Source organism: Gordionus sp. m RMFG-2023, chromosome 2 (assembly GCF_954871325.1).
Source record: "Gordionus sp. m RMFG-2023 chromosome 2, tfGorSpeb1-WG-v2, whole genome shotgun sequence".
Taxonomy (NCBI): Eukaryota; Metazoa; Nematomorpha; class Gordioida; order Chordodea; family Parachordodidae; genus Gordionus; species Gordionus sp. m RMFG-2023.
Window position 1 is genome coordinate 49,221,113 of NC_088776.1, and position 24,589 is coordinate 49,245,701.

The 24,589-nt window shown below is 25.3% G+C and overlaps 2 protein-coding genes across 3 annotated transcripts; one reads left to right on the forward strand and one right to left on the reverse strand.

Moving 5' to 3' along the window:
• The first annotated feature begins 6,865 nt into the window (after positions 1 to 6,865).
• On the forward strand, positions 6,866 to 19,073 carry LOC135923356 (annexin A4-like). 2 transcript variants are annotated; one of them, XM_065458052.1, is made up of 11 exons: positions 6,866 to 6,956; positions 7,011 to 7,078; positions 7,121 to 7,215; positions 7,632 to 7,745; positions 9,304 to 9,394; positions 9,688 to 9,767; positions 10,015 to 10,071; positions 11,888 to 12,077; positions 16,827 to 16,885; positions 18,651 to 18,773; positions 18,854 to 19,073. In XM_065458052.1, exons 2-11 carry the CDS (start codon positions 7,066 to 7,068, stop codon positions 18,908 to 18,910), a joined length of 879 nt encoding a protein of 292 aa, XP_065314124.1. In that variant the 5' UTR covers positions 6,866 to 6,956; positions 7,011 to 7,065; the 3' UTR covers positions 18,911 to 19,073. The 2 variants fall into 2 exon arrangements, with proteins under 2 accessions (XP_065314124.1, XP_065314123.1); XM_065458051.1 differs by lacking the exon at positions 6,866 to 6,956 and having other exon boundaries at positions 6,977 to 7,078.
• LOC135923357 (uncharacterized) lies at positions 19,027 to 24,168 on the reverse strand. Its single transcript, XM_065458053.1, has 4 exons — positions 24,071 to 24,168; positions 23,831 to 24,028; positions 23,646 to 23,788; positions 19,027 to 19,948 (listed from the first exon to the last, which is right to left on the reverse strand). The coding sequence occupies exons 1-4, from the start codon at positions 24,114 to 24,116 to the stop codon at positions 19,772 to 19,774; spliced, it is 564 nt and encodes a 187-aa protein (XP_065314125.1). The 5' UTR covers positions 24,117 to 24,168; the 3' UTR covers positions 19,027 to 19,771.
• Positions 24,169 to 24,589: the final 421 nt, after the last annotated feature.

A 24,589-nucleotide genomic window follows, 5' to 3' on the forward strand; every position in this document is an offset into this window, starting at 1 on the left:
AATATGCAGTTGATTAGTCATTTTGAACTCGGCTAATTACAATATTAATTATTTTAGTTTTCAATTAATAAATGATTATATTTATTTAATTAGGATTGTATAATAATTTAAATAATAATAGTCAATTAAGCTTCAACTGTTAATGGTAAATTAATATTTAGTAAGTGATATTGATATTCTATTTTTAACATAAAATTTGATTGCAAGCTGACATAGTGAAAATATAATTTATAAGTATTAATCTAATCTAATATTTAAAATAATATGATAAATATTTAGACAGTCTTATTAATTTTTAAATAATAAAATTAAATCTACATATTACTTAATAGAATTATAACAGAAATCATTCAGGGGACAATCAAAAAAAATTATTTTTAGTTCAAGGGGTCAACTCAAGATTCCATTTTAAAAAAATTTATTGCTTCACACGCTATTCAATTTTTTCAGGTGGCTCGAGCCCCTGCGTTACCCCCCCCCCCCTAGTGACGCCACTGTATTTATGAATTTTGTAGTGTATATAATAATTTTTTATGATAAATGATAATTTTATAATATGTTATATAATAGATATAAATTGCTTATCATGTTTTAAATCAATTTTTGAAACTGAAATATTGGGAATTTTGTGGCAGGCGCGTAATTATGCTCACCTATTTGCCTGCTCTCGTAATTATCATTTTAAGGTAATAAAAATTTCCCCCTACACAGTCCTCACTTCCAAAAATCTAAACAATATATTACAAATTTGATAGAGAAATTGGTAAACCTTAATTGCTTTAATAGTTTTAACCTTATTGCACTTTTGAATTTTAATATTTCTTGATTCTATACTATGATTTCACACTCAAATTTTAGTTTTCAATTTTATTTTACATACATGTATTGTTGTTCATTTAACCACTCAAAATGTACTCCCTTTTATAATAATTTATATAAAGGTAATGCAATCTTTGCAAAATCATCCAAAAATCTATGATAATAATTTATCTCATCCACAAATGATTGCAATTCCGCTTTATTCGTTAACGGTTTCATATTTGCTATATTTTTCAAATTTTATCGAGAGGTCACCTCCATTCCAATAATTTGATGTCCTAAATAGATAACTTCTGTTACCCCAAGATGACTTTTTTCTTTACTGGCCCTCAGACCATCTCAAATTTGTTTGAAAACCTCTTCTAAATGTTGATTATGTTGTTCCGGTGTTACAACAGTAATCAACACATTATCCATATAACAAAAGACTCCCTCAAGGCCCTATAAAACTGATGCCATAGTACGCTGAAAATCGGCGCTAACACACTTAATCCAAATGGTAACCTACAAAAGGCAAATTATCCTTTAGGAGTCGTTATAGTAAACAATTTTTGAATTTCTTCTTTTAAATGTAACTGTAGATAAGCAGAAGAAAAATCAACTTTGGAAAAATATTTGGCACCTTTAAATTGGCCAGAATTTTTTCAATCCTATAAAATAGATATTTTATCTCCATTACCCATCGATTTATGGTTACACGAAAATCAGCATACAGCCTCAATTTTTCATTTGACTTTTTAACTGAAACCGATGGTGTGGCCCATTCGCTATTCAATTGGAATAATAATTCCATCTTTTATTCTTTTGTCCAATTCGTCTTCTATTTCCTTTTTCCATTCAAAAAGATCTCTTCGACATACAAAAAAAATGAGTGAAAAGCCCTCTTTAAGTTTTCTACTTGATAATCATTTAAACGTCCTAACATTTCTTCAAAAATTATACCTATGATTACTTTTATGTAATTCATTGATTTCAAATTATATCGATTGATCTTTATCAATTTCACTATTTATTCTATTATATTACTTGATTCGGTCAATAATTTTAAGGGATATTCAAGAAAATTATTATTAACGGCAGGCTTGTTTCTTTCGTTCAATAAATTAGACATTTCTCTTTCTAATTTCATTTCGGATGATATCCGCAATCATAGGCGTAGCCAAGGGGGAGGGGGCAAGGGGAAATCCCCCCCTTCAGAAATTTATCATTTTTTGTAAATATCATTTTTAGCTAATAAAAAATATCCCTCTTAGTCCTTCCCCCACTCCCTGACCCTCAAATATGTATGCATATATCTTAAATAATAATTTAAAAGAAGGAATGTAAAAGTTGATATTTTTTTATAAAAATATTTATCATAATTTATAGATTTTTGGGGAAATAAATTTATAAATATATAAAATGAAATAAAAATGTTTTTTAATAAATGGAATATAAGCCAAAGATAAGTCTTAAGGCAGAAGTGAAATGTATTATAATTATTAATAATAGATCCATAAAATTACTAAATAATATAATATATCAAATATAATTTTTTATAAAGTGAGTAATTTTAATTTATTTGTCTTAATAAAAGTAAAATACAATAATAAAACTATTGATAAAATTAAATCATAATTAAAAAAATATTAAAGCACAATACAAACAGTGGAATATTATATGTCGTAGATTTACAGTATATCTAATTATCAAATGACAATCAAGTAATTTTTACCAATATAGCGAATTATATATTTTACAGAAAACTATAAAATATTGATAAGGACATCAGAAAATATCTATAAAAGACATTGTGGGATGAATAATATGAAGATTAAATTTAAATATCATTTTTACTTAAAATAAATAGAAGTGTTTTATTAAATAAAAGTAAGTAAAAGTATATTTAATACAAAATATCACGTATATATATATCATGAATTCAATCCTTTAGGTTATATAATTTACAAACGAAAAGTTAATATTATATTCAATTTAAATTCAATTTATATTACAATGGCGTTAAATAATTTAATGCAAATTGTTGCTATATTTAATAACAAGAGCATTGATTAGTAAAATTTGTTAAATTATTAACTGTAATATATTCTCTAACTGTCAAATATGTCTGTAAGAGTGGAATTTTACCTAGTATTTTATAACTAATTCTATATAATAGAGTAAAATCAACTATATATCTACTTACTTTTTATAAATAAATTTCTTATAATTGTTTGGAATAAATTATTACCATGCTTTTATATTAAGGTATATACAATACAAGTAATTTATTATATTTTTATTTTATATAAACTAATAAAAATATATTTCATATTTGTTTCAGGCTTATTTTTTTTATTAAAATTTGTAAAAATATTTTATGACTATATATAGACTAAAGTAACCCGGCCGAAGGCCCTCCCGAAAGGGGGTCTGGGGGTGAAGCCCACAGCAATTTTTTAATCCCCCCCCCTTATGAAATTCCTGGCTACGCCTATGTCCGCAATTATTTTTCTTTCAGCATTATCTTTAGTCAATTCGCTATCAATAATAAAAAAAATTCCAATAAATATTACGAGCTCCGATTTTGGTAATCCAATCCCATCCCATAATAATAGTCTCTACATTTTTTCCTACTACCCATGAATTCAATCTTATGGTAGTATCATTGAAAATAGCATCTCATTGAGATTTACCCAAAACTTCAATTTATAAACCAACAAACTATTTTAAACACATATTTTCTTTTTCAATAATGCCATTAGGACAATATTTATAAAAATTCTCACGAGATATTATAAAAATGCTAGCTCCGGTATCGAACAAGATCATAGGACAAGGACATAGTTCAATTATTTTTTAATCATTAAAATCTCACAGGTTTTAATCGGGTGATTAACATTTATCCTATCTGAAATATCTATTTCATTAGAATCTAAAATTTTGCATAAATTCAACTCGGAATTTAGAGGCTTTTTAATAATATTGATATGTTTTATAATTTAACAATGTCACTAGAATATTTTTCCCAATAAAATTATTAATATCCTTTTTATTTGGATATGACAATACCCTTAGGATATTTTTCCCATTTAAAAGCATTATAACTCCTTTTATTCGGACTATAATAATAACTTACAATTTTAATTTTATCATCATGATAAAAAAAAATTTCTATTAAAATCATTCATTTCATAAGTAATATATCTTATTTTATCATTATTATTTACTTTCTTAAAATTTTGATTTTTTTCTTACATTCGAATTTTCCATTATTAATTTTTTTAACGGAAAACCTTCACAAAATTTTGTTCTCTAACCATACAGGTTTCAACCTTATGTCTCTATAGCCACAACGGTTGCACGTAATATTGTTTCCAATATTCTTCTTCACATTAAATTTTTCACTAAATTTTTGTCCCTTGAAAAATCAATTTTTTCATTTGGACCATTTTTGCCACATATTTGGCTTTTATCACAATTATTCTTCATATTAATCAATTCATATATATAACGATATATACATTTGTTTACTTCTTTTATTTCTTTAAATTCTTGGAGGATCACCACTGATCTCTCCACACATTCCTGATTATTGCATAGATTATTCGACACCGGAGTGTATTTCTTTAAATTACTATACACCTTTGTCACAACAAAGGTACATTTCTTAATTAAAAGTTTCAATGTAATACTTATTATATATATAATAAAAAATAATCCTATTTTAAATGATTGCGAAGGTTTTATACAAACTTTTATAATTAAGGTCCTTAATAAAAATTTTGTTAAAAAGATGAGGCTCATTATACTGATCAAAATACAGGCCCAATTCATATTATTAAAATTTACTTTACCTAAAAATTACTTTGTTAAAAAATTTTTAAAAAAATATTTATATATAAAATTTTTTTTATCTTTAAACCGAATTAATCTAAATCCTGTAGTCACGAGCAACAATTTAATAGTTCTAACTTTACTTAACACTTTTAATATTTCTTAATTCTAGTATAAAAAAAATATTTTAACTTTTATAATTAACTACAACTAGTAATAAATTAAACAAAAATTAGAAATAAATTCATCAAAAACAAGGACAGTAACATTTCTAATATAGATTTATAATTAAGAATTTTTAGAAAAAAGCATTTTTATAAAAAAAAGTGAAAACCCAGGACTATTTTTATAAATTTCAAATAAAGCTAATGGCCTACAATACGTGTACCTATAGATCTCCAATATTTATGGGAAGAAATAATAATGCCCCCCCCCCCACCCTCCAACATAATCCCTGATACGCTTATGTTTTGTAGTGTAGGTAATAATATAATATATGATATTAAAAACTATACGAATAAATAAAGCATTTAAAATATTAATTTTTTAGTTTTGCTTGTAATTTATACATTTTTCCTCAAAAATGGCTGCACAGTTTGGAGGACGCCCATGAAAAATAATTTTCTAAAAAAGTTTTATACCAGAGTAAATAGAACCTAAATATTTAATAAATTGGGATTTGTGACTTAAATTTGACTTTTACCTTCTTGCCCGAAAAGGTCTGCCATTTTATGTCGTTGTAAATAGTAAAAACACGACTTTTACTTAATCCTAGATAAGGCTCAAATTGTAAAAGTTAGAAAGTATCGTTTTTTAATTTTTTGTAATCTAATAATAAGGCCATCAATTTAAGAAACACGCTGTGCCCATATTTTTTCTTGAAAAAAATTAGATTGGGGACGCTAATTTTTTAAAATAAACCTAGTTTACAATAAATATTTTTGGCGATTTTTAATAATTTTGAAAGTACCAATAATTATCTTATTCTATGTTATATCCTTGTTTAAATTTTATAAAAGTTTAAAAATAATGTATGACAATTGTCAGTTTTCTATGTTATATCTAAAATAGCAAAAAAGTTTAAAATAAGGATTATGATAATTGTAACTTTTCTATGGTACATCTATATTGAAATTTTAATTAATCATGTTTTCAAAATATATATTTATACCCGTTTGTGTAAAAAAAATTCAAAAAAGTTTAAAAAAGTTAAAATTTTGACAATTGTCTTTTCTGTTGTACATCTTCATTGAAATTTTAATTTAAGATGTTAACAAAATAAAAAAATCTTTTTTAAAGAATTTTTTGTACAACTCTGAATTTTAGTACGCGTCAAATTTTGTGACTATTTTCGTCCCGTTCAAGTCCCGTACTCTAATTATTATTGACCTCAAATATAGCATTATTTGTCAGCAAAATTATAAAACCAATATTTAAATGATAACTATGAACGCGAATTTTAAGGTTGAATTAAATAAATAGAATAAAACTAATATTCAAGTTATGATTGTTAACACGAATTTAAAAAGTAGAATTACATAAGCTAAATAATCAGTATTTAAAAATCATTATCCTTCCCCTGTGAAACACTTTTGTGCTATTCGGTTCTATCGAATAATAAATCTCATGTATGTAGGGATTAATTTTAGAAGAATAAAAATATTTTTATCTGGGGATTTAACTCGTGGCTTTCCGCATCTTTGTTGTGATGTGTATCTCCTACCCATTTACTTGCAAAAACCAGGATTCATTGTGCATATAACAATTATTTTTTACTATTATTAAATAATCAATAGCGTCACTGGGGGGGGGGGGGGGTTGACGCGTAGGGGCTCAACTCCCCTTGAAGAACCCCCTCAAAATTTTTGAATTATCTTTTATACCACTAAAAAAAGGTAATTTTGAAAATAATTCAAAAAATATGTTGAGCCCCCCTGAGATAGTAAAGGCTAGTGGCGCCCTTGTTAAATTTAGTAATAAATAAAAGAATATATTTTATTCTTCACATTTAATTTATTATAATTCATAACAATTTTCAAATATTATTAGCATTTTTCTTGTTTCATATAATATACTTTACTTTTTATTTCTTATAAGGTATGATTTTTGATGTTTAATATTTGATTGAACGTATTTGAATGGCATACGCATTAATTTCAGATATTAAACAGCTGAGAAATATAATAAACAAATTTCCATAAAAGAATCATATGTTTAATTTTTAAATAATTTCCCGGTTGATAATTTTGAAAATTATAAATGTAATGATATGATTGGTAAAAAAATATCAAGGGTGCCTTGTTGAGTCATCAACGATCAATGTATTATTATTTTATTAATTATTTAGAATAAAATTTCTTTTAAATGCAACCAAGTATTAGGGAGCATCCATTTGATCATAAAAATGATGCAGAAAAGCTTAGAAAGGCAATGAAAGGATTTGGTATTATAATATTTTAAAACTATAATTTGAATGATAATATAGGAACTGACGAAGATACCTTAATTGATATAATTACTAAGAGAACAAATATACAGAGACAACAAATTGCCCAAATTTATAAAGGATTATATAACAAGGTTATAAATATTTTAATATAGAATACTCAACCTAACTTTTTTAATATAATCCTGATAAGATTTATAATTTTGTTTAGGAAATAGTTATAATTTAATTCAAAAAGTTATATTAATCAACAAAGCTTTTAAATTTTATATATTTTTTTCCCCATATTTATAATATATATAAAAATCTATATTGTTTTAAACATTTTCATTTATTGTTGTTAATACTAATTAATAACCTTAAAATTTTCTAAATATCTCAACTATTTATAATTAAAAATCTTGATTATTTATAGAATGCAAAAATATTTTTGAAGTAAATTAAATAAGATGAGACCTATGGATCATTTAATATAATCTTGTTTGTATAATAATATTATTTTTTTTAATGGCTGATTAACTAGAATCACTTGAATAAATATTTTTTGAAGGATTTGTATCAAGAAATCAAAAGTGAAGTTTCTGGAAAATTAGAAAAGGTATTGCTAGCACTTCTTACACCACCTGATGTATATGATGCTCAATGTCTGAATGATGCTATAAAAGTACAATAATGGCATTTACAATTAGAGACTTGTAAAAAACTATTTTTTGACCAGATCCAACCAATTAGGGAGAAAAACATTATCCCACATTTACAATTAGAGACTTGTAAGAAACTACTTTTTTGACCATATCCAACCAATTAGGGAGAAAAATATTATCCCAATTTTCAACCCAATATATATTTTTAATTCTAAACCTGATAACCCAAGTATAAAATTAATTCAGAGATTTAAATACTTCTCAAAATAAAAAAATCTTTTTTGAGATTGCTCAAAGGAGTGTTTATCAAACTTTACCTAAAATTCCAAATCTTTTTTATAAATTTTTTTTTGATATTTGGAACTTTAGGGGTAAAATTTTTATTAGCTTAATGATATTTACAAGAAATTTGAGATCCCCCCCTGCCTGATTGACCATATTCAAAAAAAATATAACAAGTTTAATTTTTAAAAAGTGAATTTCTAAAAAAATTTAAATTATTACATAATATTTTTAAAAATAATTATCATTTATTCATATATTTTTTTTATAATATTTTTGCACGTTTTAATAGAAAAAAAAATTAGTAAGAACGAGTTTATGAAAATTGAAGGGATAGTTAAAAAAATAGACCTTTTATAAGTTCAATTTTAAAATAAATTCAATGAAACTAAATGTCTTCCACTGTCTATTTAATATGAATTATAATTTAATAATTCGAATTTTATTTTAAAAAAGGAGAACGTTCCGAAATATAATATAAATTTTTTTATGCTGAAATACATTTCCGGTAAAATCAGATTTTCAAATTTAAAAACGCGCTCAAAAAATGATTTAAAGTTGAAAAAATAACACATTGACGCCAACATATACAAATTAAATAAAATGCGACTTTATACGAATATTTATTAGATTATGGAGGTAAATATACTTTTATTTAAGCAGGCAATATATGAATAAATACACATAATTTTTAATTTTCTTGGATATTATAATATTTAAACTCAAATTATAAAAAAAAATTCGGGCTCGGGTCGGGTCAAAAAATTTAAAAATTGGACTCGGGCCGCAAATAAATCACTTTGCAGACCTCTATGGGGTGGACGTTAATATTTGATAATTATCTTTTTGCTGCTATAATCTGACGAAAATTGTAATCTTTTTACCCATAACAGTTACCCCAAGGTGATATATTATACAAATCGTTATTGCATGACTTCTAGTTAATTTATAAACTTTTATCTTATAGCTAAGACGTTAAGGAAGGGTGATTTTTATAATTTTGGGGTCGGGGTTTTGGAAAAATATGTCAAACCAGGATTCATAAAGATGAACATAAGTAGAAAATTACATATAAAAATTCATCTTAATACCAAATTTATGGTATTTATGCTCAAGGGTTATAGGGTTATTCACGTTAACATTGTTATCCCATCAATCGTTTTTCCCCAGGTCTCTCCTATGTTATTTTTTTGGCCGAAATTCTCGTTCCGTAATTTTCCTCAGGTTCTGTTCCAGGCCCCTGTCCATATATCTTAAGTTCAAATTTTATATTTTTCATTATATCATATAATTAAGGGTTTAGGGACGAATGAATCTATTCTGATAGAAATTCTGTGCTCCAGAACTCCTCAACAAATTATTCGGATTAAGGAAGCTTATAAAAGAAGTTAAAAATTACATTTTCTGGTATTATATAAAGTTAACCACCCTCCAAAAAATATAATGGTAATTTTAAAAACGAAAAGCTTTTGTCAAAAATAAATGAATTTATAATTTAAATAAAAAATGTACAAATTATTTTAGGATTCGGTTAATTTTCTTTCAGGAAATTATATTTTAAAAAGATTCTGGCTAAGTTCATTTCGTGCCCCTACTATTTTTTTTAACTTCATTTGTCTTTTGTAAAATTTTATAATATAACAATTTTATTTTTGAATACATAAATATATATATATTAAGTATATGGAAGGGATCTTGAAAGGGACGTGGCCGGTGATACGTCAGGCGATTTGGAAAAAATATTATTGGCACTTTGTCGAGTAAAATTTTTTTATTATTCTATTTTCATTATTAAACGATTAATCTTTTAAAATTTAAAACACCTATTTCATAATTTTTTTTAAAAAAATTTAATTTTACATGCCCAGTCAATTAAGATTTACATGTTATGGAGATTAAGTTTTGATCGTTGTTTTAGTTATGTTTTATATGGCGTACGAATTCATATTTATGTTATAAAATTTCTGCTAATCAACATGTTGATTATAATTTAAAATTAATGTATAGAGTCAAAGGGATTATTCTAACAGAGTGGACGGAAATAAGGCACAACAAGATGCTCAAGTAAATTTTTTTTTTTAAATTACTGCTTCAAATTTTTTATTATTTTTTATAAACTATAAAAATATCAACATTATTTTGAAAGGGTTTCATAAATAATATAATATATCCTTAAAATTTTTTTCGAAAAAAAAAGTTATGAGAAATAATCACAGTTAAATAAATAATGGGCTATTTTAATATAAAAAAATCTCAAATGTAGTTTATCCACAATTACTACAATAAATTTGAGGCATATATATATAAATTAAAATTTATCCCTTCGTTCTTTCCTTACCAGATATATCCAATTTGTTTGTAGCAAAACATGACTATTTTTTTAGAACGTATTACTTAGTTACATTTTTGTCAATGTTTAGGCTAAACCGAAATGAACCAATGCTCTGACAATAAAATACTATGATAACTATGGTTAATTGAACTAATTATTCGTTTATACATATCTGTACTATTTCAAAATAGTACTTAAATTAGAGTCTCACTTGATAATGTTTAGCCCATCGGATAAAAATAATTGGGGGTGAGTATGTACTTAAATTTCCTTAAAATTTGTCGCAATGTTTTTAAAACCATAATTTCAAATTATAAAAACATTATTAAATGAGCAATCTTCCATAATATATTTTTATTTTTTTTACTATATTCTTAACCATCAATAAATTCAGGTATCCAACAATACTGGACGATAAAATAATAATATAAGTTATTCAATTTACAAATTACAATGACCTCTATTACTAATTACAATGGTATATAATATATTAAACGCGATGAACTTTATATTAAAATAATATTATATGGTTAACCCTAATATATTAAATTACAATAAACCTTTAATATAATATAAAATGATATATAAAATATAGCAACATGTTTGAAACTGGTTCATCCTGAGTTAAGCTGGATTGAAATGAACAAACACAATTTAAAATAGTTGGGAAAAAATATCCCTCTTTTTTTTTAAATGTCCTAACCCAAAAATAGTTCCTTCTAATTTGATATCAACAAATTAAATTCGAAAAAAAATTTAATAACAAGAAAGAGACAATTTGCGCTTTTGGGAACGGCTCCCCAATTTAAAAAAAGACTATATTGATAAAAGATCTCAAAGAGAATTAGAGTGTTTTTTTAATATTATAATGAATGAATAAAGGTGATTGCAGAATTTTTCGTTTAAAAAAAATGAAAAAGTTCGGTCCAAAAAGGAAAAGGTTCAACTGAAAAAAAGAAAAATGCCCTATCAAAAAAGGAAAAAGTCTGATTAAAAGGAAAATTCCGATTCAAAAAAGAAATAATTATTATATTTTTTATAAATTTAAAAATTTAATTTTTATAAAAAAATTATTTTAGTAATCCAGAAATATCATTTTTGGCATTCTTTAATTTTTGGTTATTTTTTATTTTTTGCAATCTCTTTAATTTTATCTCATTTTTTATCATCTTTTCGTATTATTTTTCTATGTCTTTTTCTATAATAAACTTTAATTTTTTTCTTTAAAAAGAATTTCTTTATTTTCAAAATAAATTAGGGCTGAGTTAATTATTAAAAATATATCTATAATTAAAAACTATTATTTGAGTTAAATCAGTATGACATAAAGATCTATGTATAGAAATATAGTGGGATCGGCAAATTTCGATGGATATTTTTTGCCATAGGTAAAACCCCTCCTTTGAATGGTCTGTGATTGTATCTTATAAAATGACAAAAAATATAATTAATAAAGATTTTCCTTTTAAATGAAGCCTTTTCTTAAGAATGGAAAATTATTACAAACAAACATTCAGTATTTCATTTTATAATAATTATACAATACAGAGACTTTTCAAGGCCGGAATAAATAAGTGGGGAACTGATGAGGGTTTGTTTGTGGATATTTTTACTTCCCAAAATCCTTCCCAGCTCAATGCCACCATGCAAGAGTATCAAAGGTTAACACACCAGGATATCGAAACATCTATCAACAGTGAAATGGGAGGAAAATTTAAAAAGGCTTTTTTGACTCTAAGTTTTTTTTTTACAAAACAAATTTCTTCATTAAAAATGTTTGTCGCCTGATTATTATATTGCTAGTTGTTACATCTCGACTAATTTGACAGGATAAACAATTCCTTGCATAATAGAATTGTTCTACATTTGGATCGGCGCACTGATATCGGATTGACAAAAATCATTATTTAAAAAAAAATCGATTTATTTGATAAAATATAACTAAGGAAAATTCCTTAGGGAAAGTTATTTAATCGAACATACATTTATTATTTAATTACATTTGACATACTTTTTCCTATGGTAATGAATGAATCATTGTTAAATTAGCTATATTATGATAATTTTGATATATTCTGAAAGCATACTATTTATAATAGAAAGAAAACAATTTATACTTGTTTTAGGAGGGTCAGACGCATTGAGGGCAGGGTTGCCAGACCTCTCAATTTTGGAATAAACTTATTTTTTTGCTTGATTATGCCAAAATAGTCATTAAATTTATAGAAATTTAAAATATAAAATTCTTATAATTAGTTTAACCAGAAACTTAACGGTCATCTTTTATGTTTTTTAAATCATACATTTAAAAATGCATCTTTATGATTATTTTAGTCTTCTTTTCATTTTTAGAGAAGGAACAAAATATTTAATATTAATTTTAAAACGAAATATGATAAATATCTTATTCTGAAAATGATCCTTATGTGAATGTGAACTAAAATTCAATCTATATACAATGATATTAGATATAGAAGTTTATAGCAATTCTGCATATTTTAATGTTATATTTTTTTTTAATTGCAGTTTTCAAAAAAAAATATATTCAATTTAAAAAATATTAAACCCTACTTTATAAACAATAATTTATCTGTTGATAATATTATATATTCAATATACAAGGCGATATTCATCTATCACACGATAAAATCGCTTAGTTATTCATCTATAGATTGCTTGCAAGCTTATTGTCTATTGCCTTTTTTGATTCAAGAACAAAGGCCTCAAAAATAGTTTTTGATACCATAGACCCTCCACACAAAGTCATATTTTAGAGGATTTTAAGGAAAATAATCCATTTTCTTTATTTATGGAAATACCAAAACATTTCTGATAATTCTGCACTATTCTAATAAAGAAGCTGTAGGTTCAAGTAAATTTCTAAAAAAAATCATCGAACTTAGAGAAAAGGATATTGAATTCATGCTTGGCACAACCTTGGTTTCAAAACAAAAGTTAACAATTTAATTAATATAAAATTTTATAAAAAAAAATGATTTATTTTACCTATTGATTTTTACGATTTTTGTGTTCATATTTTTTATGTAAAATTTAATTTAAATAATTTTAGGAATAATGGTTAATTTCTTTCGCTTTTTGCTGGAAGTATCTTCAACCCAAAGTTAGGAACAAAAGTTCTAATTTATTTACAAGCTATCATATAAGAACAAACATAATTCGGTTTATCATAAATCAGTGAAAAAATACTTGATGAAGTAACATAAAATTAATGTAAACTTTTGTCGGATAAATAAAAAATTTCAAAAGTATTTTTAAGTTTTTTTAATCTGACTGTCATTTAGAATTTATAAAATATGTATTAGTATAATTATGATTATGAATGATATTTATAAAATTAAAAGGAGAGTTGATTGGTTGGTTTAAGGAATATGAATTATCGCCATTTTAGCAGCTTTGAAATGATTCGGGTATATAGTAAAAATATGGGTAGAAAAATCCTTAATTCAGAAGAAATCTGAATAAGCCCTTAATCCTAATACTTTTATCGGGGAATTATCCTTTATATATGAATTTATTTTTAAGGTGTATGTAAATCAAACCTATATAGATATATAGCTAAAGGAAACAATATTCTGAATTTGCTGGCTATAGAATATTCATATAAAAACATTTTTAGTGATTGGAAAGAGGAGAAAATATCAGATTATATGCAAAAATTAAAACATGTAATAAACCAAAAGTCATTTTAACTAATTAAAAAATAAATATAGACCCCAATATAATTTATTTTTAAAATAAAATTTGAAATATTCTATTTACAAAACATCATTGTATTATAATTTTATATTGATTAAGCTTAATGGATTAGTTAAAAAAATCTTTGAAATCACAAAAAAAAATATTTTATCATGAAAGATTTTTCCATAAATATCTCAAAAGATTTATAGGTAAAATTTGGTCAAATATCGCTTCAAAAATGAGATCAGAAATCATTGAAGATTTTTTTTGTAGAACATTCTAAACTCTGGTAAAATAAATTGACATTATTTTGAATCTTATTTACAATAATTATGATTGTAAATTTATGCTTTCGCACTTCATAAATTTGGGTTATCTTATAAGTTTAATTTAAATATGTGACAAAGGCAATCCATTTTAACTAATATTCTATTGTTCATAAAAATAGATTAGTAATTAATTATTATGAGTAACGTATATCCATTAGATTTATGATATTATTTCAAACTAGATTACTTTTATATTCTATTCGATATGGTCATTTATATTTTTAAAAAAATATAACCCCGAATATGAAATATAATTAAAATGGCTGGTAATATTGTTATTTCATGGCTTTATGAAAAGTAAACAATACACATTGATAGATATTCAGAAACCGCTAACTTATCTGGAACAGCTGGTTTTAAAAAACATTAGCATCGATTTATTTTATAGTTTGTAAAAAGAGAGATAAATACAAGCTATAACCCGCTTCAGCATACTATGTAATATAGATGAAAGTGGTGTATATAGTGTACAAATAAGACTAAAATAATTGTCCTAAAAGTTCAAAAACAGGTCACAGCAATGACTTATGAAAAAAGAGCCCTTGTGACCATATCGCTTGACATAAATATCATGCTAGCTTTTCTACATTTCTTTTTTCATGGAAATTTTTTTTAATCATTTATCAGAGACGACGGCCCTAATAGTTATATAGATTTTCCAAGTGAATGTGATAACGGAAATTTATTGATTTACACAATTTTTCAGACCATTTAAGATCTTCTGCAGCACTCGATGATATTGTTATTATGTAAACATATATCGCGCCAGAGGCGATTTATCACTATCCCTGCTTACAAGACACGGAATATAGCCCTTTAGATTGATGCCTGTTTGACTTGCCGGATGATAAAAATTATCCCAGTAAATTACTTACCAATAATAGCAAGAATTTTGCCACTGGTCATAACAATTAAGAATATGTTAAATCTTCAGAAATAATATCCATATATAATCCTGACATCTTTTGGGTAATTTTTTTACCCATCATTTTCTATTGTAATGGTAATTAGTCGTATTCTTAACTTAATAGTGATAATAATTAGGTTTATATTTCAACTCCTATATGATGAGAGCTTGGGAATATATTGGAGCTGACTAACGTGCCTCAGTCTCCCCTACACAAAGAACGTGAGCCTAATATCTTTAAAATGGGTGTACTATACTTCTTATCTAGGTATCATTTCCTCCGTTGATGCTATGATGTCTAAGTAGAAAGCAAATGTAATGTTGTACCGATTTTTTAATATCGGAATGTCTGTTTAAAATTATCAGTTATTTGCTGATCTAATATATTAAAATGACGGATTGAGTTTTTTTGTAAATGTAGTAATTCTTTTTTTTACCTATGCTATAATTAAAAAATCGGATTGGGATCGTGATCGACCTATATCAACTTGATATATTCAAACTCGGATCGACCTCTAAATAGTTATCAGTACACTTCTTATAAAATAATTTAATTCTTTTCCAATATTGAAAGGAAAAGTCCGCCCATCTCTATATATCCTTGAAAATCAGTCCTAATCCTAAAAACGGTCTGTCCTCCATAATGCTTAAGACAAAAAAAGATCGATATTCTTGATATATTAGAAAAATTATGTTATCATTTTAAATCTGATACTTATAAATGAAAATGGTAAATTAAAGATCGCCTAAAGCTTTTTATCATCAATTATCCATAGTTAATAATAAAAAAAATTCCCAAGCGTCCAAGCTGATAATAATTTGAAAAATTTTACCCAAGCCCAGTCTAATATAATTTCTAAAAAAAATTTTCCAAGCCCAGCCCGACCCATTATAATTTTAAAAAAATTTTCAAACCTGACCAACAGATTATTTGGAAATTTTTTCCCAAGCCTGGAGCTTCTAATAAAAAACATATTGATATAATTAAATTACTTTATCAAAATATAGTTTCATATAAGAATTGTATTACCAAATTAAATATAGAAGGGGGCTTAGTTGGAAAGTACGCTTGCCTATGGAACGTTAAATCTGGGGATCGAATCTCGTTGATGTATTAAAAAAATTTCTTTTAAAAAAATAATAATAATTTAACATTAGAAGTATATAGTCTCCTTCGATTTATTAAAGATGATAGGAAAGTTGATAAAAAAAATAAACATTTAGATTATACGAAAACGTTCATTTCTTGATTACGGAGATTATATACATATTTAAATAAAATTATGTTCATATAAAAAAAATGTCGCTAAGCATGCGTTGGGTATTTAAACTTGCATTGAATCTCACTGTCAGAAGAGTTGGTGTTAAGAATCACCTGGTTTTAAATTTCCATTAGGACACGTCTGTTCCAAAAATAAAATGACCGAAAGGACTATTCCCTTTCATACCTTCAAATAATTTTTTAAAAATAGTTTTTCTATATTTCCATTATTTTTTGTTTTAGGAATTCGATTTCTAATATCACTTTTAAAAAATTAACATAAAATTTTAGTCGAATGCCTTAGATATCCCGCATCCTATTTTGCTAAAAGATTGCATGAATCAATTCAAGTTATTTAAATATTATTTTTAAATCAAATATAATTATTACTTTTTTACGAAATTAATCCACTTAGTTAATTCTAATTTATTTAACCCAGAATTATATAATTTTTTCAATCGATTAAAATAATAAATTTATATATTGTTTAGATTAAAAAAATTAATATTTTCCAATACCAATATATATACTTTTTTTAATACCATAATCCTTTTTTTTTTAAAAAATGCTTATTGTTTGCCATGCCAAGGCCCACGCATATCACTCACTTGGAATTTATTGATTTTATATATTTTCCCATGTTTCATAACCTACATAAAGATAATAATTTATCTTTAATTTTCCAAATTTATAAGGATATATTTTTTTTAAACTTATTTTTAAGAGCATATTTTTGCATTTTAACCTTAATTATACCGTAAAGTATATAGGTGCAGTCTTTAAATATTTTTTTTAAATCAAAATAAATTTCGTTTCGACTCAAAATTTTTTTTTAAAAAATTAGCCATTTTGAAAACAAACTTAAAATTTTAGTATCTTCATTTATATATTTTTTTACCACTAGTCTCTGAAGCGTAGCCACGAATTCGCCAAACCAATTTAAACCTTTTTTTGATAGAAAATGGCGATAGAGCTAAATAAATTTGGAATAAAATATAAGTAATAGTGCGCACAGATTGAGCCTTTGTGTTTTGCCGTACTTTTTTAATAAAATTGTCGATTCAAAATTTTTTTAAAAAATAATTGGTTTTGTAAATTATATTATAGTCCTCCTTTTTATTTAATTAATTTCCAAATATTACATTTTAAAAAAAAATTTTGCATTTTTTATAATATTAAATTTAATTTACATATAATTAAACAACTAGGAGCGGGTTTTTAGTGGTTACCTCTTATTACACTTATCTAGGAGTAGACTTTCTTGTAAGAAAAAAGTCGAGTTAGAACGGGTCATAGACCAATGTGAAAATGAATGAATAAAAAGGTATTGAAAAAAAAAACAGTTTGCGTTTTTTAAGATTTAATTTAACCAATTTGCACGATACCATTTGAAATGCATTAGTAGCATTTGACGCTCAACTTGTGCGCACTATAAAAGGAATTTAAATATTTGGTTGGGCATTTTGAAACCACAGACCAAACATAGATCGATTTATGGGCCCATCAAACCCGGGGTAATATGGAGCCGTGGCGGGTTCGACCTCTTTTAGAAAATCGGTTTTCGATTAAGTTTCTGTTATCAAATTTCCCTTAAATAGAGTTTAAAATTCCTGAATCCGAATTCGGGTCCAGAACCATCCTATAAACTCCGTTTTTAGCAATATTTATAATTTCTCTTTATTCGTTTTTTTTGATAATGGTTTGACACTTCACCATGCATTCACAGTTAGCGCGAATTCGCAGTCGAGAATACAAGAATACAGCATATTTTTTACCATTCGCCGTATTCGCGATAACTATGAATGAGAGGTCATTTCAATTTGAAACGGGAACATGTTAGTTACCAATATAATTAACTTAAACCTTTATAGTGATTTGCTTCCATCAATTTTATGTTTTATAAATAATACCCTTAAAAACAAAGTCTAAGGCCACGTCCTAAGTTAATTTAATTTTTCTTTTTAATTATTAATTCTATACAGAACAGCAAGCCTGGAATTTTTTTTTAATTATAGATTTTGACATAGTGCGCCTACTTCTATTTTATTAATTCTAAAAGAACTAGGACAGCGCCTAATAATATATTTTTTTATTTAAAAAAAATTTTTTAAATAGGGCTTTGGAACGAAAGACGAGGATTTAATCCGCATAATTGTGTCTCGATCCGAAGTAGATTTAGCGCAAATTAGGCAAGATTTTCGGAGAATATACAATAAATGCTTGGAGACATTTATAAAGGTCGACGTTTTTGCTAATTAGTCTGGGAACTCTGCTATTTTATTTAAATATATTAAATTCGTTTTTATTTATATTAACAGGATGACACCAGTGGCGATTATGAAAAAATTTTATTAGCTCTCGTTGTTGGGAACTAGGAAGAAAATTTTTTCATTCAATTCCAATCAAAATTATTTATACAATTCCTTTTTTTAATAAACCATTAATCCTAATGGGTGTGATTACTTTTTATAATTTCAATCTGGAAAAAAACACTTTATTATTGATTTGAAGGCAAAAAATAATTTTTCAAACATCTTATAAAATAAACACGCGAATTTGTGCCATTTTAATATATAATAAAATATTAAATTACATAATAAATAAGTTCAATATAAAAATAAAGGTAAGAAAATGTAATAATTTAAAATAAAGGTGTTTTCATGATTTGTTAAAAAAAATATATATATATAATTTTGAAAATTAGAACTTAAATGAAAAAAAGGAAGATATTAAATATTTTTGGGAGAATTTTGTTTTTCATCGGATGAAGTATAAATGCGATATTTTCTATTGAGTTTGAATATGCTAATTCCAATAATCAATAATTATTTAAAACTTTGCCTTGATATACGAACGTTTTTGTTTTCAAGATTACCCGACAATTAAAACGATTATTTTAAATTTTAGAAAGAATTCTTTAAAAAATTATATATATACATGTTTTTTTAAAGGTTGAAAATAATATTTTAAAATATTTATTATTTAATTTGCATGTGTCAAATTTTTTTTTAAAAAAAATATTTTTTGAAATTCAATAAAAGTCAAATTTAAAAAAACTTAGGGGAAATAAAGGATAAAAAATATTTCAGATTTTCTTCTTCTCAATATATATGTTAAATCACATAATTGCTTTTAAATTAGTTTAAAATGTAAAGGTGATTGAAGTATGTAAAAATATTTATAAATTTGAATTGATTTAAAATATATATTCATTTAAAAAAATATGATAATTTTTTTCAAAAAAATAATGTCCTAGAACATATAAAAATGGCAAAAAATGAGAAGGTTATCGCCCATTTTATACGAGTGGAAGGAGCCGAATTACAATGGTCCGTTTTACAAGAGCACACGTTTATGTAAGCTTTTCCTGTAGGTGTTTGGCGGACTATGTCAACACATTTCATGTCCCTTAACTGTAAAAAAAGATATATCGATAAATATTTCGCCACTAGCCTTGAAAGTCTGTCGAATAAAAGAGGCCAATATCGGGTTTAAATAAAATATAAAATAATACTTTTATCTTCTCTTATTCAAAATAACATGATAATTTCTCTATGGGTTAGGACAAATAAATAGTTATTTGATTTAACTTTTATAAAATTGTCTTTAATTCATGCTTTAATTTTGGGAGGGTTGGGGTCTAAAAATCAGCCGTCTAAAAAATGAATTTGCAAAGTTCTAAAAATAATGTGGTGGCCATTAGAGGTCTGCAAATGGCAAAATTTTTAGGCCTGGCTCAGCGAGAAATTAATTCTTGCCCGGCCCGGTTCCAATTTTTTTTACTAAAGGTTGTCTGCCCGGTTTTTAATTATTCTTTAAATACAAAGCCTAACCCGAAATAAATATTGTTTAACACCAAAATAAACAGCCAGGTTTTGCAGACCCCTCGTAAATATATCTAACAAATTTAATGTAATAAATCTATTGGAATATTCGACTACAATAATGTTCTTAATGATCTTTTAAAAACTAAGATAGCATACAAATTGGCTTTAGATTTTGATTATAAAAACTAATCATTTTAAAAAGTGGGGAATTTATTTTAAAAAGGTAAAACATTCAATGAAAATACGGTAGGGTTCGGAAAAAAATATTTTTTGAATGTTCAGTAAAATCGAGAACAAAAGATAAACCAAAAATTTTTTGATTTTTTTTTTTTAAATTTGATTTTTTAGTCCTAACTTTAGTGTGAAAAGAAGCAATCATGAACATTGTCATAAAACAAGATATTTAGTAATATTCACGGATCCAGATTATTTTTTGAAAAAAGTGGCCGGAGTAAAGCAGTGGCGTAACTAGCTGAGGGCGTGCCCGATTCCCCTTTCCCCCCCCAAAAAAAATTGTATTTTATTTATTAAAAGTTCAATTTTTTAACGTATAAATTTTGTCTTTTTTTAATAATTGATTTTAGCCTGCATTATTCATATTTTATTTAAAATATATGGTTATATTTGCAAATATCTATTCTGAGGGTAAAAATTATTACCATACCAATTTTTAGCTTATATAATATAGGGCTAACAGCTAGTGTTGTTAAACCATTCGATTTGAGCCAAAAATTAAAAGAGGCTAATTCAATATTTCACCAAAAAAATATTTAAGCTTCAAGGTTTCGCTAATAAGTGCCCAAACCTTTATGCCATGTGGTCAGCTCTTTTTGAAAATTGACTCAAATCGAACCGTTTAACAATGCTAGAAACAACTGTAAAAGTCTATTTACAGAGATGGGTGAATAAGTAAAAAGAGCTATATTTGAAAATTAGCTTTGCAATACTATTAAAAGCATAATTATATATAAAGTTTTCATTGCTCTGACTTGTGCTTTTCCTTTTATTCCAGGCCTTAGCAAAAAAATATATCCTTCATCAGCACTGTGCAGCCAAATTTTTAATAACCAGCTTGCTAAAAATAATCCTAAATTTTAATTCACCGCTCATATTTTTTTTTCAAATATAAATTTCCACTTTATTGTTCGTTCGTATATCTTGTACTAAAATTACATATTTTTGTAATATTCAAACATTATAAATTTAATCTAACATTCCAAATATTCATTATTACATTCATATTTTAAATTGTTTTTATTTAATTCCTGTCTGTGGTGACCTTATGATCATTTATCCAATATATAACAAATATGAGGCATCCCAAGGATTTATCTATCAAACGTAATATATTTAAATTTTCCAGATGCTTTATGGTTAATCTTATCTGCAATTTCATCCTTCAATCTAACATTCTTTCTGATCGCATTAATAATAATTGTATTTGTGATTTCCTTAACTTTTCGATGGCGTATGGAGTGAAAAGTCACAAGATTAGATAAAATTATCTAAAAATTACGGAAGATATTTGGATCTATATAATTTTAATATACTAAATTTGTTCTTATGACATGAGTAAATTAGTTATTGGTTCATATAAATAAAAAAGTTTTATATTATGATTAAAAAACATTTTGGTGACAACTAAAAAATAAATTATGTATCAGAATCAGTTGAAGAATCTAGATTACATCTCAATTTTAATCTAATTATATTTAAATCATTTTTTTAGAGTAGAGCTCTTCAAATCAGTATGAACAAAGTTACAAGGTCTTCCCCATTAGCCGGAGACACTTGCAATTTTTTCCTTGGCACCAAACTAATTACCACAAATTTCAAAAAATTTTAACATGAAATGATAAATAATATTTTTTAGAAACAATATCTGTTTTAATAATAAAAAAAAAATATCGATGTATCCTCCTGTGAAGAGATTTCAGAACCCTCTAAAATTTTCGCCAGTCTTTTTCAATTTAAACAAAAATTTATAAGCACGTCATAAATGTTTTAATTAGTAATAAAACAAAAATTTAGCATTTTGGATTTTGAGATAATGGGTATTTAAGGTTTGAAAATCGACCTTATTACCCTCTCTTGTTAAATAATTCATGGCCATTTTATGGTCGAGTTGAAAGCTTAAAATTTATTTTTCAAAATGGCGTTGCAATTTTTCTTTCCTACTGATCGTTCACTATTTTTCAAAATTTCTTCAGTAATTAGTGTGGCTAGGTAATTTCCTCAAACAATATTGCAATTAGTGTATAAAAAAATATAGATGACAGTATATATGAAACTTTTAATAAATAGATGACACTATATATGAAACTTTTAATAAATAAAAGACTCTCTATTGTTTAAAGTAATAACAATAATTTTTATACCTTAAATTCCAATTATCTCATGTAATATAATTGCTAACAAACTAAAATTACGTTTTAATCTAACAAGAACATATAAAATGTGGCCTACAATTTTTTTTTATTGAAATTGAAAGTGGTGGGTTGTGAGGTTCAATATGACATGGATGGCGATTAATCTAAAGGGGTGCAAGGAAAATCTGTTAAGTGAAGCCAAATTAATTTTTTCCTGATTTATTAATTGTTGATGTATCTTTTTCAAAAAACCTAAAGACTAGGGGTGATAGTTTTTGGCAAAAACTGTGTTGGAAATATTATTTAATTATACTGAAAATTAAAGAAAAAATTGCATTATAAAATTTTAAATTTGAATAAATATTATCAATATATCATTACACTTTTTTTAAAAAAAAAGCCAATATGTGGGAAAATAACATTTAAACAAACAATTTTTGTTATTTTTTAAATATAACAAAATGTAAAAAAAAAGACTAACCAATATCATTAGAAGTAAGACAAAAGCACAAAAAACATCTTAACTAGGAAGCATAAGTAATAAAATGGGACTGCTTTTGTTAAGTATAAGAAAGTAGCAACTATGTGAATATTAAAAAGGGGTTAAATAAACTCCATCTCTTCACACTGCCAAAAGTTGACATCACAAAATTTTTCTCCTGCGATAAATTTGACCTGATAACCCTGAGCATAAAACAGAGTTTGGACCTAAAAAAATTTGGGGCAGCTTATTAAAAATATAATAGAAATGCTATTTCTAAAACATGAAAAAATTTAGTTCAATTACTTTATCAAAAACATGAAATAAGTTTTAATATAAAAAATAAACAAAACATATCTTAAATTTTTAACATTTTAAATGTAAAAGAAGTTTGTTGATATTCATAAATCTCATTAAAATATTTATAAATAACCTCCAATTTTGCCTCTTCACTTCTAGCATCTTGATAAATTGTTGGCATCTTATTATCTTTATTAATCTCAGGGGTAAACAGCAAAGCTATATAGGTAGGATCAAAGCATTTTCTTTCAAAATAAGTATCATTTCTATATTTATCTTTCCATAAAATAAAAATAGAGAGATAAAATTATATTATACATCCCCAATGATATGTAGTTTTCAGGCAAACTCCTGTAGAACATTTTTTAATTAAGGACTTAGACACAGAATTTTTTGTTATAAAAGGATCTTTACAACATGATTCAAAATTCTGACAACCAGGATCTATAGATGAACTCGATTTTGCACTTGACGCACATTCATAACAATATATATCTTTGGAAGCGAAAATCGATTCTAAATAAAATACTATTAAATGAAAAAAAATATTAAGCATACTAGGTATGAATAAAATAAAAAATACACATAATAAAGATGTTGCCATATGGTTATGATTTAAAATTTCACATCAACCAGAATATACTGCTCCTAATATAATATGGAAATGATATGATAGGTCACATTTGACATTAATCAATCAATGACATCAATTTCCCGAATACAATTTTTTTTTAAGAAATAGATATTAATTTAAATGAGCAGATTCCCTTTTTTGCTCTAACGCCAATCTTAGACTTTTTCTTATAGAGGCTTGATAGTGGAAACTATTTTTTGGCCTTGGAAATATAAAAAGGTGTTAACATAAATCATTATATTTTCTGAAGGAATAAATTATATGAGATTAATGACCTTTAATTTCATAATTCCTCTAAATATTATTTTTTAAGAACTTGAATATCTATCTATTTTCATTTACTATAACTTCTTAAAAATTTACCTTCTCCTTAATAATGTTGTTAAAAAGACTGATTTATGTCGATTTTAAAAAATGACCCTATGATTTTGGTAAAAAATAAT